General features: G+C 44.5%; 1 protein-coding gene across 2 annotated transcripts in view; it reads right to left on the minus strand.

Annotated features, from left to right (window-relative positions):
* SUFU (SUFU negative regulator of hedgehog signaling) overlaps positions 1–18761 on the minus strand; it is an 87294-nt gene that overhangs the window by 21396 nt on the left and 47137 nt on the right. Inside the window, exons 7-10 of one of the 2 annotated variants that reach the window (XM_052677276.1) lie at positions 14384–14540; positions 12784–12895; positions 2225–2359; positions 631–769 (exon numbers count right to left, since the gene is read on the minus strand). In XM_052677276.1, coding sequence (XP_052533236.1) covers positions 631–769; positions 2225–2359; positions 12784–12895; positions 14384–14540 — 543 coding nt within the window. The remainder of the gene's footprint in view (positions 1–630; positions 770–2224; positions 2360–12783; positions 12896–14383; positions 14541–18761) is intronic. The other variant, XM_052677277.1, reaches the window with a different exon arrangement.

Here is an 18761-nt window from a genome sequence, read left to right on the forward strand (position 1 = left end):
TAATGCTATGCCATCATATAATTCGTGCATCCCTGGCTCTAAAGGGCTGACCCTCAACAATAAGCAGATGGGGAGCTTCCAAGGAAAATCTGTGACACAGAAACAATCTGGTGCAGAAGATGTGTGGGTGCTTCAAGGAACACAGTTTTGTCATAGAACCATTAAGAAAGAGGTAAAACTGAGAGGCTGTACCCACTGTGCTGCCCTCCTGTTAAGGGTGATGTAAAACTGAGATCCTGGCTCTGTAGGATTGAAGTCCCACAGCCTTCTCTAGAGATCAGCTTGCTGGAGCCTGGCTCCATTGTTGTTTAGGTCATTCCACTCTGCCTCCCCAAATTCCTTTCTGGAGGAAATAAAGAGCAAATACAGTCTTCAAAGTGTTTGCTGACTCCAGGAAATGGATACTTCTGTATTCACAGATAATTTTATAACTTTCCAGCCACTGTTCATCAATTTGAGCTCCATTAACATAAACAGTAACAGTTTACCATTATTTTTTGAGTTCATAATCATTGAAAATATTCTGCACAAACTGTAAGAGATACTAAACAGGTTTGTTACACTTTTAAGCCCTTAACATAGGATCATACTTAGGACAGTGTAAAGGGGGAAGGAAAAAGGTTCTCTCACTTGTAACCAAGGTCCATGTGCTGCATAGGGGTGCTCCTCTGTAGCAAATGCTCCTTCTACTCCCGTTGATACAAACGTGATTGCTGTGTCCCCTGTAATACTTTTATACGTAAAGTGCCGTCCATGTAAGAGCCTTCCCCTGGGAATAAAACACACTTGTGTGAACTGAAAGGCTGTGAGCAGCATTCAACAGATCGATGACTGTAGCTTCTGCCATCAGCATGTGAAGCCACCTGAAGGTAGCAACTATTAACTTTTTAGGAATATATGACTGATTAGTCCATCACAAGTCTCCTTTTGAGGCAAGTTCTCTTTTATTCTCCCCTATATAATGCGGGGCCTTGCTTCAGAGCTAGAATAGCCTAACTGGATCACGTTGTGGGGGTGCCCCCATGATGAAGCTCTGATGCATGTACAGACAGGGGACTGTCAGTCTTTCAGAAACAAGAAAGCTGCAGGAGAGGATCCAGACTCCGCATCATGTGGCAGTGAGATGATGCTTTTCTAAGCAGGACCATCAGTGGGATCAAACTTACTTACAGTGACAATGCCTAGTAATTCAATGCCCTGGTGCTTGACAAATATAACCTGCACTACTTATGCATTTCAGTAAAATACCTAGAGGATACATATGCAGAACCATTTATAGTATCAATACCCTTTTCTTCATTCAGTGCTTTCCACAGGGAAAGTCATACCTGTGGTACTTAGACTGAGTGCCTCTGCATGCAAGCATGGCTTCCAATATGCAATTGGGAAAACATAGGGTAAGATACATAGCACCCAATGACAGGGTCACAGCTGATTGATGAGTTACTGCCGGTCAAGTTGAGCTGTGCTAAGTGATCAGGACAGAGCGTTTACACATTTATAATGTAAAATAAAATATGTTCATGTCAGCTATCCCATTGGTTTCTCAACAGGCACAGGCGAGTGTGCACCTGCTGCTGATAACTCTGATACCACAGGCAGGTAATTCATTAAGCCAAAGTAATTCAATCACCTGCAATCATTTGTCTTATGTTAACGACTACATTTGCCACATGTATCTTTTAAAAGAGTGCCTGACTGAAACTGTGAGTATCTAGAATGTCACATACAGTGGTATGCATAGCCTAACCTTCAGAAGATAATGCATAGGGTACACACAATGTTCTGTTCGTTCACTCATGTAAGTGAGAGAATTTGACTAGAAAACACACTTGCATGCATAAACTGACTGCAAACAGGCTTTGCACAAATATTTGTGTCTGAGTCCATAAGCCATAGTTAACAACTCAAGGGATTTCTTTGACAGAGTATGATAAGACATCCCTTCTTTATCAGAGTCGCCAGCATTAGACCATTAATAATAAAAGCATACTAATCCTGTCCTGTTTCAGTACACTAAAATATACTGGAGGACAGCAAAAAAGAATGAGAAACAGTCTTACCACGATGAAAACACATGCAAAGAATCATCTGTTTCCAGTGTGTTTGGCAAAATCATCTGAGCTCTGGCCTTTAAAGAACCATTGCATGCACGTCTGTATGGTGAAACAGTGCCATAAGACAAAAGCTGCAGAAGCTGAGGAGGAAGGATGGCCCCACTCACCTTAGACAGAGGGGAATCAGCGCTCCAGACTCCTGGTTAAACTTCAGGTGTACGCTTTCCAGCTGTCTGGTGCGGATTAGCTCATGAGGAATGATAGCTGCTGAGCTCTCGCTTTCTAAACTGTCCTTCCGGCTTCTAAGAGAGACAAAACGTGCACACTTAGGATCCTAGCACTGCGTGCTGCTTCTCGTGATTCAGATCAATTGTGTCAATACTGAGGAACACAAGAGCAAACTGTTAGGAAGACACATCTGAATTCCCACTCAGCCTCCCGCAGACTATCAGTCCCAGTGTGCTGCTGCCTTTGTTTGATGACCTAGGATCAGAACTAGGTGAAGACACATGCTGCATTCTTCCCCAGCACACAAGAAATAGAATTTCTGGGAAGAATTGGAGAAAACCTGCACTCTCTGCCCAAACCACTGAAAAATAGCTTAGGAACATTAGCAGGTATGCCTTCCCTCTCCCTTTTGCTGTGTCTTCAGGATATTTTAGGCAGTGACCTGCAAGAGTGACCTATCTTTCAGGTCTGAGGCATTCCTACTATTATATCCAAATCACTTATTTCCATAGCTCAACTGAAAGGTTTTGAGAACTCTTTACCATCAGCATCAAGTGCAAGAGCCAAAGATGGATTCTGCTCATAATGAGCAGGACACACACAGATTGCCTTCTCTTTGAAGTGGGGGTGCTTTAAGGCAGTGCAGCTTTGCATTTTTTTCGTTTCTGCAAGGCCAGCATGTCGTGAAGCCATGACTAAAGGTTATGATGTTACACGATTAGGAACTTTGCCAGATAGAATCCTCCAGATAATCAAGCAGGTGTATCTCAAAATACTTGACCATAAACACTTTATGTGTTCAAAGAGCAGTTACATGATAGTCCAGAACAAAGAAGGAAGGACACGGAGTTTACAGTTTTTGAGAATGACATGAATTGATGTGATGAGTCTGACAAGTGATTTATATTTTTGTCACTTGGTGTAAATAATACAAGTCAGACTTATGTTTAGATAATTCCTATACTGCAGAATCACCAGAAGAGGAGGAGATGGAAAGCAGGGAGCTGAAAGATACTATATTGTAATGTGGTTCTGTTTTGCCAAATTAAAAACCAAACAGCACTACCAGGCTAAGTAGTTTGCATTTGGGAACACTGTCAAAACACGTTCAGATCCTTCCTCCATGCAAGCTGAGCCATCTTGAACACACATCTCGAAAAGAATGTAAAGAAACAGCTTGACCCTCACGAGCTCTCACGACCCATCACACCTCTACTTGACTCTACATTTGCGTGCTGTCCCAAAATTACTTCCATCAACCACACACGTAGCAATACAGTTCAGAACAGCTTCCAAAGCGGCTCCATCTTTTGCCTCTGCCCTGGCATCCAGGCCTAGGAGAGCTTTGCACTCAGACTGCTGAGCTGCTCACTCCAATACAAAGGTACAAGCTCAGCTTCAGTCTCAAGAGGGCCTGCAAATACCCTGCAGGTCCAGGGCAGGAACATGCAGAGAAAACAAAACAGAAACAGAGTAGCCCAGCTCATCTCCTTGCAAGATGAAATGTGTTTCGTGTTGTGCATTAGCCACACACAAAGAGTAATGGACGCAGCAAGGACAGGGTAGGTCAGGATACAGTTTATGCACGGGGTGGGCTGATGGTCTGTCAGTCAGCCAAGTGTCAGTCCGGAGGGTTAACCCTGAAGCAAAGACACAACATGCTTTGTAGTCTATAGGTGGCACTTAAAGCTGTGTTTAATTTACTTGGGCAAACATTTTACAGCTCTTTGTAGGTGGGGTCTTCAAAGAGTGGAGTGGGACAGCATTTTGCAGGCTGATTACCTGAGAAGTGCACAGTTGATTAATGATCAGTTGACCTTAAGCTAAGCTTTGCCTGAACTTCCTTATCAGATTGTATATACACAGTGAACTGTGGGAAAGTCAGCCAGTGGTCTACCGCTTCCAATCATTAATTCATCAATCCCTTCCAAAAGGGTCAGCCATTAGCAACGCATGGTTTTCAAGCAGGCCATAAGCTTGCACTTGTTAAATGCAGCTCCAGAGTTTAGGCACCCCGGAGGGGATTGGGATTTACACAGCAGTTACTGCTGCAGACAGGAGATCGTCCCCTTCTCACCTGGATCGCTCAAGTGCCAGACATGTCTCCCATCACGGCGTCCCACAGCCGGTGCTGTAGGTCCACGCTTTGGAAGGACAGACTGCCAGAGGGTGGATCCCAGCAACCCCAGGCTCCAAACCCCCTGTAATGAAGGTGGGTTTTTCAGTTTCCACCACATGAGCCAGTACAGCTGCTAGCACAATGGGGCTGCAGTCCTGAGGGGAAACAGCCTCCGGTTGTTAATGCAATAATAGCAATGACGACAATATTCTGCAGAAAAGGGGCAAAGCTTTCTAAATCTTATTAGAAACAGCAAATGCTGTTTGTCATTATACACTCGAGAGAAGATGTTGACTAATGTATAACTATCAAACGGAACTGCTGCGACTTTAAGGCTGTCAATAATTATGACTTCACATTAATAAGTAACCAGTCCTTCTGTCAAAAAGGTGAAGGAGTGAAGCAAAATGGTAGTTTATACTTTGAATGACATGAAATAATTAATCCCTTCCACGAAACTTTTCCAAGATAGTCACGGTTTCAGTGTTTCTTGTTCCACCTTAGTGGGGCTCACACAATTCCAGCTATTTGAAGCTGAGGGTGAAACTCCAGTAGCAGAACCCTGCCATCTAAGCTTTATGTTTCTCATCAAGAGCTCTGTATGGTTGGGAACTTGTGGCCACGTGGTGGACTAAGCACATGAAGAGGACATGGTGCATCCTACAGCTCTGCATTATGCTTGGAGATGTCGAAGTGCAAGGTGCTCAAGGAAAGCCACAAAGTGAACGCGACTTTCATCTCTGGAACACGTGCAGCAGCTCTTAAATACCCATCAATATACTCCCACTGGGAACAGAAATGCTTGTGCTTATTCTTCCAAAGGGTGACAGCCCAGATGGAGGGTCACCAGGACATCTACGGTGCTGTCAATGAGAAGTTCACATCATAACACACACTGCCGTCCACAGCTTGTACTTTTCAGCCGCAGAAGAAAATTTAGAAAAAGTTTGCTTTCTAACACTAACATATCTGGTTTTATGACTGTCAGCTACCCGTAAGCCCTTGCTTCCTCCACCCCATCACCAAATAAACCAGCAGCAGAAACCGGTGGAGTTTTATTTGTTATGACTAAGCTCTAGCTGACTATCACGTAAAACGCCACAGACTTTGTCTATTCCAGATTTAATACTTCATCCAACCCACACAAAAAAGCCATGTTTCTCTGTGCCCAGAAAAAACAAGTCTGCAGCAGCTAGGGCTGCTGCATTTGGAAAGGCAGTAGATTTAAATGGAAGCAGCACGCCGGAAATGTCCCAGTTTAAGGACTGAGCATCTAGTGTTTTGTGAAACTGGAGGGGGGTTGGAGGAGATTAAAGCGCATTTCCCTCTGATTGGGAGCTTGTGGGAGGTGTAAATGTGGGCAGTTGTCAGATTAATTCTTTAGATGATTACATTCTTTTTGTTTCTTTAAAGCTGTTTGTAGTTGGGTTTGATGTCTCCTATTCTGAGCAAGTGTATTGCTGCAGTTACCAAGGTGACTTTCGCTGACTTTCAAGTATTTTTTCCAGCTTCAGTTTCTACCAGCAGTCTGCTTCTGGGCGGAGGAGAGGAGGAAATTATTATTATTATTTTTGTAATCTTGCAAATGCTGATTAACAGTCCATGATCTTAATCAAAGCCATATTTGACGTTGAAAGCACTGTTTTTGAAAGAAGGGTGGTCAAGCTGTTGCAAAGGGCTCTGCTGGGACTGCATCCTCCCCAGACCTCCCTCAATAGGGAGAAAGAGCCCGAGGAGCGAAACATCCCCACGCACTGTGCTCCACGATGGAAGCAGCCACACGCTGCAACCTGTAGCCTCCCGGGGGCCCTCTCTTTGTATTAAGGATGAGAGTAGCTGCAATCTGCTTAATTTTATGCCAATTAGCAGCAGCCCTTAGGGGATCCTGGAAAACCGCCAATGCAATCACCAGGTTGCGCAAAGTTTGGATGTCCCCTCCTTGTAAGTCATGTTTATGGCAACTTCTCTCAAGCAGTCCCAATGGCAGTTATTTTATGGGATTCCAGAATAACCTGGTTGATCGGATTAAGAAAGGTTTATTTATTCTTGCATACACATCCTGCTTTATGATCGGGGTGTTTGATCTCACAGATTTGTTACTGGAGGAGGTCACAATTCCCTTCCAAGCTCCATCACCAACACGGAACACCATTTCTCTGCATTTCCAAGCCATTATCCAGGTACTGACGTCACGAAGGACAGACTCTTAGAAACTGGCCACAGCAGTGCCTCTGTGAGGGTGGGTGCCCACCACATCTCTAACCTGACTTACATCACTGATGCCTGCTTCCTGGTACAAGCGTCAGTGCCATGACTTAGCAGATGCAGACAATTAGAGCAGGCTTACACAGCTGGGAGAAAAAGGCTGCCCCACTTCTTCTTTTTCCTTTTTCTTCCCAGCTGGGGCTATTTCAAAATTCGTCACTCTCTAATGAAGATACGGTCAAAGATCACTTAAGTGCCAGCAGTCTTCCAGTGTCTTTCCCACAGTTTCCCCTGAAGGACAAACCAGCAGTTGTGGGAAAGAGCCCAGAGCATCTTGGCACTCAGCGTTACAGGACACGTCATGGAGGCACAGAGGCAAGTGCAGAACCAGTGAGGAAGCTGCTGCATGGATCCTGCTGTGGTCATGCTGAGACGAGGCTTGCTCAAGCGTTCCAAGCTGGAGGCTCATCATCCCGGTTCAACCAGATGGTAAAGAGGTTCTGTGTGTGTTTCCTGATGCAGAAAGGCTCCAAGGACAATGCCAGCAGCAACAATCTTCTTGCCCTTTTGGAAAGCTGCATAGTTACTACTGTTAGTGATTGCAGGGCCCAGGCTGTTGCAGACCTACAGCTGAACTAAGACTGAGAGATTTAGGCTGTGCCACCGGCACTCTGAAGACCCAAACCACCCTTTTATGCAGCACATTCCCCATCTGTAAAACTGAGACGTTTTTCCATGTAGGAGTGTTGCAAGGATTAAGTCAATGTTTGCAGAGCACTTTTTGATTCTCATCTGAGGAAAACTATGCAGAAATGCAAATTATTAGCACGGTAACCACTCTGCACTTCTCCTGACACTGGTTTTCCAGACATTTGCTTTTCTAGTTCACAGGCTTGTCACCCAGCACTCAGGCTCACACTGAGAGACACTCCCTAAAGCACACTGCCTCCCCCATTCAGCATTCCTTACTCAAGCAAGACACCACTGAATGTGTCTCGATGAGGGAGCATGCCTAAATAAGCAGGCCTGGGTTGGAAACTTACTGCTTAGTGGTTGCAGAATCAGAAAGTCTAGCCAAAACGAGACATTTTCAGAGAATGCTGAAATGCTCTCCTTTATGTAAAACTTTGCCTCCAAGAACTGAAGACAGGAAACCAGCTACACAGACAACAGCTCCCCTCCGCCCAAGGAAAGCAGCAAGTCAAATCTAGTGCAACTGGGCAAAGCAAAGTGCACACTCTCCTCAAAGAAAATCCTACATCTTGATCCTACTCTAAGAACTTCCTCAGAAATGTTACTCAAATGGAGCCTTTTGATTTTCATTAACCCAATGCTACACACAGCACTTAACAAAAGCAGTTATCAGGGTGCCCTATTTACCAATCAAGTGGACTACATAGAGAGAGGACTCCGGTCCTGCAAGCTTGCACTGTCGTTCACATGCTCCAAACCTGATCCTAAATCACAGCAAGGAACTGAAATCACCAGGAGTGATTTCAGGAGTGACACAACTTCCCATAAAGGAAGGGCAACAACCTGGGATGCTTGGGGTGCCCTGCATCAGAAGGTCAAGGCCAGGACAGCCTTGCCAGCCCCACCTGCCAGAGGCTTGTTCCCTGCTCCATTTGCCAGGAGCCTGTCTTCATTTCCCTACACAGCTGGAAATTGTTCAGGGCTGGATGGAATTAGCACATGGGCATAGAGCTACCATATGTTCAGGGATCCCTAGACTCTGCCTGTTTTTCTGCTTGGAAATCGAATGCAGGTGGGATTTGAGGTCTTTGGGGCATCTGCTGTGGGCTCCTGGACAAATGACCACTGTGCACAAGTGGGCAAGGAACCGTGCCACTCCCTGGGAAATAAATCCCAGCCAGAAATATGGGAACCATGCACAAGTTGAACCATGCTGCTTTATCCTTCTTGAGAAAAGGGAAGGTAATAAACAGCAGACAGATTTTGGTTCAGCCTTGCGTTTTGTCCAAGTAACACAGCCCTGGGGACCTTTTTCTGCTATCAAACCTCACCTTGAGACACTAGAGATGTGCGTGGGCATTACTTGAAACCTAGAACAATGAAGTGTAGCAATTACTGATAATTTTAGCTCCAGCTCAGGCAGTAATGCAGTTTGCTAGCTCTGGGTTTCTATTCCAGCCTCAGCTAACAGGAGCAGTATGACTGAATCAGCCAAGGGCAGAAAAGCATCACTTCCAGCAGTGCTGCATGATCAAGGGGACCCTTGAGGGGTGAAAAAAGTCAAGAACACCCCCATCCCCACCCTGGCTCTCACTGCAACTGTGGCAAATTAGCTCCTCTGTCCTCATCTATGAAGTGGGGCTACTACTTACCCACCTCACAGAACAGCACAAACAAAGACAGCTCCAGAGTTTACAGCATCAAGAAATTAAACAGCAAAATAAGCGAGACTCAACAAGTGTCACTGATCTCTGACATCTGGAGCCTCCAGCCCACAGAGGCCATAGCAGCAGCAGCATTTAGTCTGACATCTGAATGGAACAGCTCAGCTTCCAATCACGGGGAATCTGCAGTTAAGGAGATGGGGAGCCTGGCTCTTCTGTGTGCCTGAGCAGCACCTACCAAGCCAATGGGTCCTAAGAAATAAATTATGTTCTACTGTAGGGTACATTTGTATTCATACACGCCTCATTTTTCCAAGGTGTAGTCAAGAGTATTATGTTACCTATGGTCAAAATGATTAGACGTGTTTCCAAAGATTAATTTAGTTTTTGTTGGTTTTTTTTTTTTCCTTAAATGCATACAAACTGATTTAATGGCTGCTTATGAACTGAGCTAACAGTCATTTTGAGAAACAGATGTCTGACGCAGTTTTGAGCATTAAGACTGCCTTTATTCATATCCATAGCAGAAAAATGGCTACACAGTCTACAGTAATAACACTAATGAATCAAAGTACTACAGCTACCCAAAAGGGCTTTGACAGAAACCAGCTTTTTTTCCTCAAAGGAACTTTTTTTAGGACTCTGGGACAGTGAACAACTGGTAATATGCATGCTTAACATGTAAGTACGTGCTTTGCTGGAGCCAGAACACTGAATCGAGCCCTATCTGCTACCAAACAATGTGAGGATTTTGCACAAGCACTGAAAACTGTAACAACACAGTGTTGGGGAAATGCATATGGATCTGGATCCCAACATTTCATACAAATAAATGTTCAAAAATGTGAGTGTTCTGATGCACTTAATGACACTGAATGTGGAATACATTGTCTACTCTAAACCCTGACAGATTATTGTGTGTGGGTGGTAGGGGCCAGAGAAAAGAAAGAGGAGATTGCTACTAGGAAAGCAGTCAGTGGCTGCAAATCTATGATAAATAAACAGCGAATTCCTCTTCTGCACAAAGCCATTAAAGTCTATGTCAGCCTTTAACATCCTAATGTCAGCTGAGTGCAAATTTGATGGCCAGGGCTCTGCAGTGCTCCCTATGGAAAGCAGATTTGGAACACTTTGCCATGCCCCAGTAGAGTGTTTCTGTCAAGTTCCTGAGGAGCCCCTAACGCACCAGTTATTCACAGGACCCTTGCAACAAACCATGGCTTTGATATTTTATGGTCTGGTGTGTACAGTGGAGGATATGATTACACACAAGCCTGGTTCTCATCAGCCAGCACCTCGTAATTGTTAACATATTTATCCTGGTGGTGCCTCAAGAAGATGACATTGTTATTAGTCTCATTTTATAGATTTAGAATTGAAGCTCAATAGCTAGATGACTTGTGAAGGGCAGAACTGAAGGCCAGCCCAAACAGGCCCAAAGCAAGGCACCTTGTGCAGACTCTTGTATAAGAAGGACTAGATCTGTGGGCAGTTGTCCACATCAGGTGCCCGTAGGTCTTACAAAATTATCTACATTGCGTTGTGCATCTTTCATGTCTCAGCCTTTGCTACTGCAGGAACCTACAGGGAATGTGGATGCAGATATACTATTACATGCAAAAACTGAATTCCTGTGCTACATCTCTCAACAGCAGTAGGAACTGAGAGATTTTGGACCATGCCCATGTACTAAGAGGCAGGCTGTCCAACCTTGCTCAAATGCTTAAGACGTGCTGAGAGAGAAAAGAAGAACTGAGAAAGGCTCACACTTAGTAAAAGCTTCCTGTGCTACTGTAGCTGTACCATACTGTCAATGCATCAAATTACATGAACTGGAAAGGAAGAAACACAGCACAAGTTGAAAAGGTTCCTTTCCAAACTCCTCTCAAAGTAGTGGGTAAGAATGGAGGAAGGAAATATGAAGACACACAGCTCTTTAAATTGAGGAGATTTCCTCCATCACTCAGATGATAACTATCACCAGTGACACTGGCAAAACACACAGTAGTCTGATAGCTCTTTTTTGTTAACTGCATTGCTATTATGAGGAAACAGGCTAGCTATCAGCTTCTTCAGCAGTAGCCACTGACCTCAGAGTAATGCATTGAACTTTTAGGAAACAAACACAGGGAACCAGCCTCTCCTACTGTTGGGGCTTCAAGGAAGGTGTGCGTGTAGCTGTGTGCTACAAAGTAAGACAACTTTGCTACAAAGGTTACTACTAAGGATATGAAGCTCTGAATTCGACCAGCCTTCCTCTGTCTCTGCACAGTTGAAAACTCAGTGTGCTCCACCTTAACATTTCAGCACCCTGCCTTGAGTGTATCTGTGCTTATCATACCTTGGATAACGTGCAGCCTTCTTATCTAAGCAATGACTGCCAGCCAGCATTGCAACTTACCCATCAGCTGCCACTCTGACCTGGTGAGCACCCAAGTGTTTCTGGTCTCCCCCAGCCATTGCAAACCTGGGAATGCAGAGCCCAGCATCTGTGAGAAATCCTGCACAGTACTTTTCAGCCTTCTAAGGCTGGCTGTGATGCTTGCAAATCAGATGGTGTCATTTTATTTCTTCAGCAGGGCCAATGGCACCAACCAATGGTCTAATGGGACCAACCCTCACACAAGGCAAAATATTCAGAATCTGAGTCAGGTCAGGATCTGGCTCCATATAATTACTATGTATAAAAAATAAGGTTATTCCTAAAGCAGTAATAAAGCCACCTGAGATTTTGCTTGTTTATTATTATTTTTTTTATAAGCACCAATATATCATCTCACTTATTAGTACACAGCATCAGCAGTTAACTTAATGCTTCCCCCAGAGTACTAGGCAAATCAGAAATACTCATACACAAACTAAATCAGACGTCACCCAGAAAATGAAACAAGAAAGGACATCAGGGTTCTATTCAAGGAATATTTTGAATTAGGAATGAAAACAGAATTGAAATAGAGCAGGATGCTGCCTAGCACTATAGTAAAGAACTGGTATCATTACTATCTTTTCTCTTGGAACACAGTGCTCGTAGGAGACTAGGAAACCAAAGGAAATACCGAAATGAGAGAGTGCAAAGATGCTTGCCTTTCTTCACCACTTAGATGAAAAAGTTACAATCGATGGAAAAGATTTAATTAGTAACTGAAATAAGCCTAAGATTGAAAGAAAGAAATCCGTAAGACTGAAATGCAGATACTGCAGATGGCTTGAAACCACAGGTAACTTCCTATAGACTTACTGAAGCCAAAATTTACAAATGAGGACACATCTACAGGCCCACCTTGTCCTACTTTACTCACCTGTTAGTCTACAGACTGTACGACACCAGGGTAACACGGGCATTGATTAATGCCAGCAGGTTCCTTCTCAGGCAAGATCAAAGATGATTTTAGAAAAAAATCAACATTTTAACCAAAAGGTTTCTAATCATGAACTCTGACACAAAATGCGCATGCAGAAACATCAGCAAACGCTCACCTGTGCCATCTAGCTCTTTGGATACCACAACACTGTATGACAAATTTTACAGGGCTCAGCCCAGCCTGATTACAAACACTGTACCCCATGAGCAACAAATCCTAAAGGACACTGTCTGTCACCCTGTGTTAGCAAGTTTGTGCAAAATTCCTCTCAAAATCTGCCCTCCTGTGCAGTAGCCTATTAACCCAACTTGAACAACTCTTCTTCCTCTGTCTTTGGGCTTTGTAAGCATTTGCTATTAGCTTTCCCTTCTTGCCAAGCCTTTTTCTCAGCCAGCTTTAACTTAGTTTTCCACTCTGTGCTCTTATACCCTCCCATCACTGAAGAATGCACTTACGGTGCTCGGTCATGGTTCAACCCATTCTGTCTTTGTGCATTTATTGGAGGTAGAACAGGTTTGCTGTTAATCTCCAGCCCTCTTCGCAAAGTCTCCCTGATTTGCTCTGTATCTGCAAAGAGAATTTTTTTAACATGACTCAGAATCCCCAGAAACATCACAAACACAAGGAGACAACAGCTTTTCTTAAAAGGCCTGTTTCTATGGTATGTTTCATCTAAATCCTTCAGGAAGAAATGAAGAGACACTAAGGGTGAATTCATAACAACACTTCCTGCACCGTAAGAGTTAACCACTTAACAAAGTAAGCTTGAATTCCCTGGGCTATAATGTTATGTCAGGCAAGAACTGGAACTGTTGGTACTATGCCCCCAATGCAGAAATTCTGAGTAGATTTGTATGCTTTCATAAAGGATGTGTTTGCTCTTCCTGCAGCTCTTGCAGAACCTCCTGACACATCCAGCCTTTGTGCTGGAAGTCACTTTTCCCATTAGGTATAATGGGAGCTTATTCCTTTACCAAACAAGTGCAAGGAGGTCCTGGAGTTTCTGCAATTGGCTTTGAAAATCTGTTATTAATTAACTACCAAATTCATAAACAGAAAAACCTTTTAGCGAATAAACTTCATCCTCAAGCTCACATCTGACAATAAACTGCAAATTACACAGTTCAGATGCAGCGTTCTTAATTTTCATTTTCCTACAACATCAAGTGGCCACATATTTTAAGGGGATGCTTTCTTAATTTGCTTAGAAGTTTCCCTCTTTTTTTTTTTAAATGAGTGACTAGAGAAGAAGACATTAAAATGATTTCAAAATCTCTCAAAGGACACAGCATGCAAATATCACCATTTATATCTGCCTTGGACTTTTCATTTGCAGGGCTGAGGGGTAATAGTCTAGTCTTTTTAGATCCAGTGTGGTTCAAAATATTTCCACAGAGGCCAGGCAGAACCCTATGTACGTATACATTTGCTTTTATTTTTTTTTTTAAATCACAGACTTAAAACAAATATGATATAAATTCCCATGGAAAACATCATTCCTTCCAAGAAATCTCAGACAGTCACATTTCATTACTTCACCCGTTTGAAAGTTAGTGTGGATACTTTCAAGCACGTTTAATGTTCACGACACCTGTACCCTAACGTGGCATCTCACTGCAAAGGGCAACTCTACCACATTCAATTTCTTCCTCCCAGAGTTCCATATCTGCAAGAATCACTCGAGTTCAGCTACACCAACATGCAACGTCAGTTCAGTGCACCACCCAACAAGTGGCAGTGTTAAAAAGGAAACACAACCTAGGAAAATGCAATTGCATCACCTTGCAGGTGTTTACAGTCCTGGTTTCACCCAGTGCTCAGTTTAACTTTGCAGATTTAGATGAGAAACAGCCTAAAACCTGAAAGATATCTTTAGAAAAAAACAAAGATCTCCTTCTCCCGCCCTTCTTAAAGAAGCCACTCCAAAATTTCGTTTTCTTCTGAGGCATATCACGCCTTCTAGCACGCGTGCTGCTTTCAAGGAACCCCGCGGCACTGCCCAGACTCACCAGTGCCCAAAGGGCCAAGGCAGCGCCGCAGCCCAGGACCTCTTACCTTTCCCAGAGAGCCGCCGCGGCTGGGTTCCGATGCAAATGCTCCTGCTGTCTTCATCATCCTCAGGGGGCCGGCTGAGATCATCCCAGGCACATTTGGCACTCACTCCACTTAGGTTTGAGCCATCTGTCTCAATCCCTTTGTCGACTCTCTCCTGCTTGAAAAGATCCAAAACCCCACAACTTTTTTGGACGTGGCTTGACCCTGAGCTGAAACCCAGCCTTCCATCCATGTTTTGATGTACCAGCTAAGTGTGCCTGCACGAGTCAAATCAGAAGCTGATCTGAACAGGAACAAACCAGGACAGGCTGGAATGAGCTTCTGTTCTTTCCTCACTGCTTCACTGCTTGGTGCTCACAGGCACAAGACAGAGGTGGAAATGAGAAACCTGAGGTACACAGGGCTGTTTCCTTCAATGTTAACTCCAGTTTACAACAACTCCAAGCTCTTACGTACTCCTACATGCAGCACAACTTGGCAGTCTACTTATCATATGCCATCAACAACAAACTCCTGAATAGCTATAACAAAGATCCCTTTCCAAGTCCCCAATGAAAAGTGCACAGAGTGATTTCTCAATCACAGAAGATCATCATTTGCAGACTGCTCATACAACCACTGCTTTTTAATGTGCTGGAACATTCAGCTGAGGACAAATTGGTAAGGAGACATTGGCCTGTATGCAAATGTCAGAAGTCTTGGCAAAATACTTTCCAAGCACGTAACCACTGTTTGGTGTCTCACACCAACAACAAGCAACTGGATGTTCTTAGACACCACACTTTTTTTTTTTTTTTTCCTCCAAGGACACCCACATCTGCTGCCAGCAAGACTGCACTCCAAGTTTCAGCCAGAGGACACCTACCTGCAATGGGAACTGCTGTTACTTTGATTTTCCACCTATTTCCCACAAGGGGGTAATGTTGAGCTGAACAAACTTAGGGCTGCTCAGAACACTAGTACCCTAACCCCAACCCTCTCCACTGGCACTGAACAAATCAGGCTCCTCTTTGAAGTTTGCAGGGATGTCACTCCTAGTTCCATTCAGTGATCTCCATTTCACTACACGTTTGGGTCAGCTCCAAATACGCGCTAAGTCCCACTGCTTGCAGGACAGAAACTCTTTAGATTTGAGGGCAGAGCAGAGCTGTGTCACACAACAGGAGCAGATCATTATTTCTGGCCTCTGCTGTGACCTTGCCACTGGAGTCAAGAGACCGTGGGAGCATTCAGTGCTTTGCAAAATCTGTTCCCCAAGAAGCAGTTTCCATACTAAAACCCACATACACTCCTCCCCTTGCCCAGCTCTATCTGCTGTACTCTATAAAGAGCTTTACTTGTTCTTGTGACCATTCAAGAGAGGATTTGAGAAGCTCAAAGATAAGCATAGTGCTTGGGGGTGTGGTTGTGTTGCAGCTCAAAATGATGGAATCCACCTGGCTGCTGTCCCACCCTCCTCCACGTCCCCCTGCCCCTTCCTGTCTGACAAGTGTGACTTCTTTAAAACTTGGTCACCTTCCTACACTGGCTCTCTGGCCCCAAAAGGGAGGCAGAAACTTGCAGCTCAGGATAAGACCACAGCTGTCCTGACTTAGATTTAAGCATTCAAGAGACTGCCTCCTTCTGCTTCTCTCCCCCAGAGAAGACTACTGCCTGGGACCTTCCTCTGGCATCACAGGAAAGCGGCTTCCTCAAAAAAGTAATAGGAAAATCTGACAAATAATTCATCTGCTGGGATTTTCTTTTGTTATATCCCAAACACAGAAATAGAAGTTGTGGAAAAACAAATACATCTGATGCTACATATGCTAACGAAGCTTTAAGTGAGATTTACCATGTGACTCTTTAGGGAGCTCTGTGACGACCCAAAGCAGTCAGCATGGGGAGGTTCAGCTTGTCAGCACAGTTGTTTTTCATTCCACTCATTGAGAAAGCATGGGAGAGCCACCAACTGGCCCCGAGCAGGGAGAGAAAGGGCCCTGAGGACTGCAGCCGGATGGAGAATCCATGGGACGTGCTGCTTCATCCCCACAGCTGGAGGCCCCACTCCAGGCACAGAGCCTTGAGGAGGGGAGAGGGGTGCAGCCCTTTGTCTGCGTCTCAGCTGGCTCCCAGAGCACTTCCTCAGGGAAAGAAGAGCTGCTCTATTGGCATCCCTAGGAGATCAAAGGGATCTGATGGAAACAAGCTGGCCTAAGGTAGCCTGATTTGCATGCTTGTGTTTGCAAACATAGATGTCCAAGGGAGGAAAAAAAAAAAAAAACCACCACCAAGAAAAACCAACCAATGTTCAGTTAGTTTTAGTAACTTCACCCCATCCTTAGCCAGTAAAGCTGTGCATGGGTGAGGGGCTGCTCCTCCTCCCAAGAAAGGGCAGCAAAGCAGAGCAGGAGGAGCCTAGGGCAAAGGAGGTTCAGCTTTTTCCTTCCTCAAAGAAAGGATGTTTCTGTCCCATTTTCCTCTCAGCATGTGGGAGGGATGCTCTGAGGCTCTTCTAAGTCATTGATCCTTTTCTAAATGAGCCAGAGCACTGCAGTGTGACCCACAGAGCAGCAACCGCAACTCAGGAAATTCAAATCAGCTTTATTCTCTTCTGAGATATCTGCTAAGACAGCACATCAGCACGGAGCTGGGGACCAACAGGGATGGTGTGACAGTGCTGCCAGGGAAATGCAAGCGGCCTACAGGAGAGCCTGACTACGCAGAGAACAGCCAGTGCTGCCACAGTGTTAATTGCTGACATCCTGGGATGACATCTTAGTTGGGATCCTTTCTCAGCAACTTCGAACAGAAAGTACAGCTTCTGTTGCCAGGGCTGGGGTTAGGCCTCAGCAGTTCCTACAAGAGACAATGCAGCCCCAAAACAATCACTACCCACTCCCTGGGCTGCCAATGTGCTTGCCTGTTCCAAGCAATCCAAGCATTTTCTCTCCCATTTCACATCCCTATCTCCCCCACCACCACTGAAAGTGCCAGGTGAATGAAAGACATGTTATTCTTTGCCCACTAATGCAGAGCAGGAGATGCACGGTGAGGGCTGACTGCAGCCCTACGCAGGTTTTAGGCTTCTTCAAGAGCCTAGCAGAAAGGAGAAGTGCACACACCTGCACCTATTGATCGTCAGAGGGGCAAGAGAGAACAGAAAACAGGAATGTTTTAGCGTGAGGAAGTCTGGAAAGACCACAGACACAGCAGCCGTTGGTGGCAGGACACACTGTGAGGCAGAAGCACTCTCCATGTGCCTTAACTTGTCTTGGCTGACTCACATTCCAGTAATCTGAGCTACTTCTCATTTACAGTAAATTGAAGAAACCCCTGTTATCGTCAGGAATCACCAGCGTTGTGGAGAACAGACAACACCCTCCAGGAGGGGAGAGGACACACAGGCAAAATTGTGAAAAGCCCAAAAACTTTATAGGACTTGCAGTTGTGTTCACTCCCACGCTGTGGGACGTTTATGGAACACTTTTTTCTCTCGGATTGGGGTTGTTATTTTAGACGAACAAATCCTTAGGAACAGTAAAAGTAGAATTTGGTTTCCTTCCTAAGCTTTCAAAATAAAAGATGCTGTGAGGCAATGGAAGGTAATCAGATGCAGACATGCAGACCAGAAGCAAACACAACAGTACGAAACGCACACACATGCACATGCCCTACCAGGCTAAGCCATAAGTTCTCAGTTAAAGGAACACTCAGCAATTCGCTGAAACAGGATCAGAACCACACTGGATTTGCCCAGGAATCCCATACTGCAGTATCACATCTCTGCTGAAGGGATGCAGAACTGCCTCCCAGACATACAAATGGAGGTAGGCCATGGGACAGTAACCCCTCTAGAAAGGTCTTATCCCAATCTTTTAACTTCAGAAATTAAACTGAGCTCTGATGGAGAGGGTTTAATATATCCTCCTGCACATATTACTAACAGCAGCAAGAAATACTTGCAGCTTGCCATTATTTCTCAGATCACACTATTTGGCCTCACGTGACATCCTACAGGAATGACCTACACTGTCACATTGGCTATGGGAAAAAAAATACTTAATTGATTTAAATTTTTCTGCATGTTATTTTTCCTTGTCCTTACATATAAAGCAAAGGAAGAAGATCCAGATCTGTCATTTCTAAATCAGGTACTGTTACATATTCTCTATAGCTTAAAACACACAGTCCAAATCTTACCAATTTGTCTTGTATATGACACTGTTTTCCAGCTGTACCTTCTCTAAGTGTTTTCCTAGAGCTGCCATACAGCTGGGGTGGGACATGCGCACTCTCAAAGTACTTCTGAGAGGGCAAAGGGAGTCTCTAGGACTGTTCTGAGATTACTACAGAAATTGAGATGTTCACAGAACTTTTTCAGGAAAAAAAAAAAAGC

Source organism: Tympanuchus pallidicinctus, unplaced genomic scaffold, assembly GCF_026119805.1.
Source record: "Tympanuchus pallidicinctus isolate F22 unplaced genomic scaffold, pur_lepc_1.0 scaffold16, whole genome shotgun sequence".
NCBI classification, from domain to species: Eukaryota; Metazoa; Chordata; class Aves; order Galliformes; family Phasianidae; genus Tympanuchus; species Tympanuchus pallidicinctus.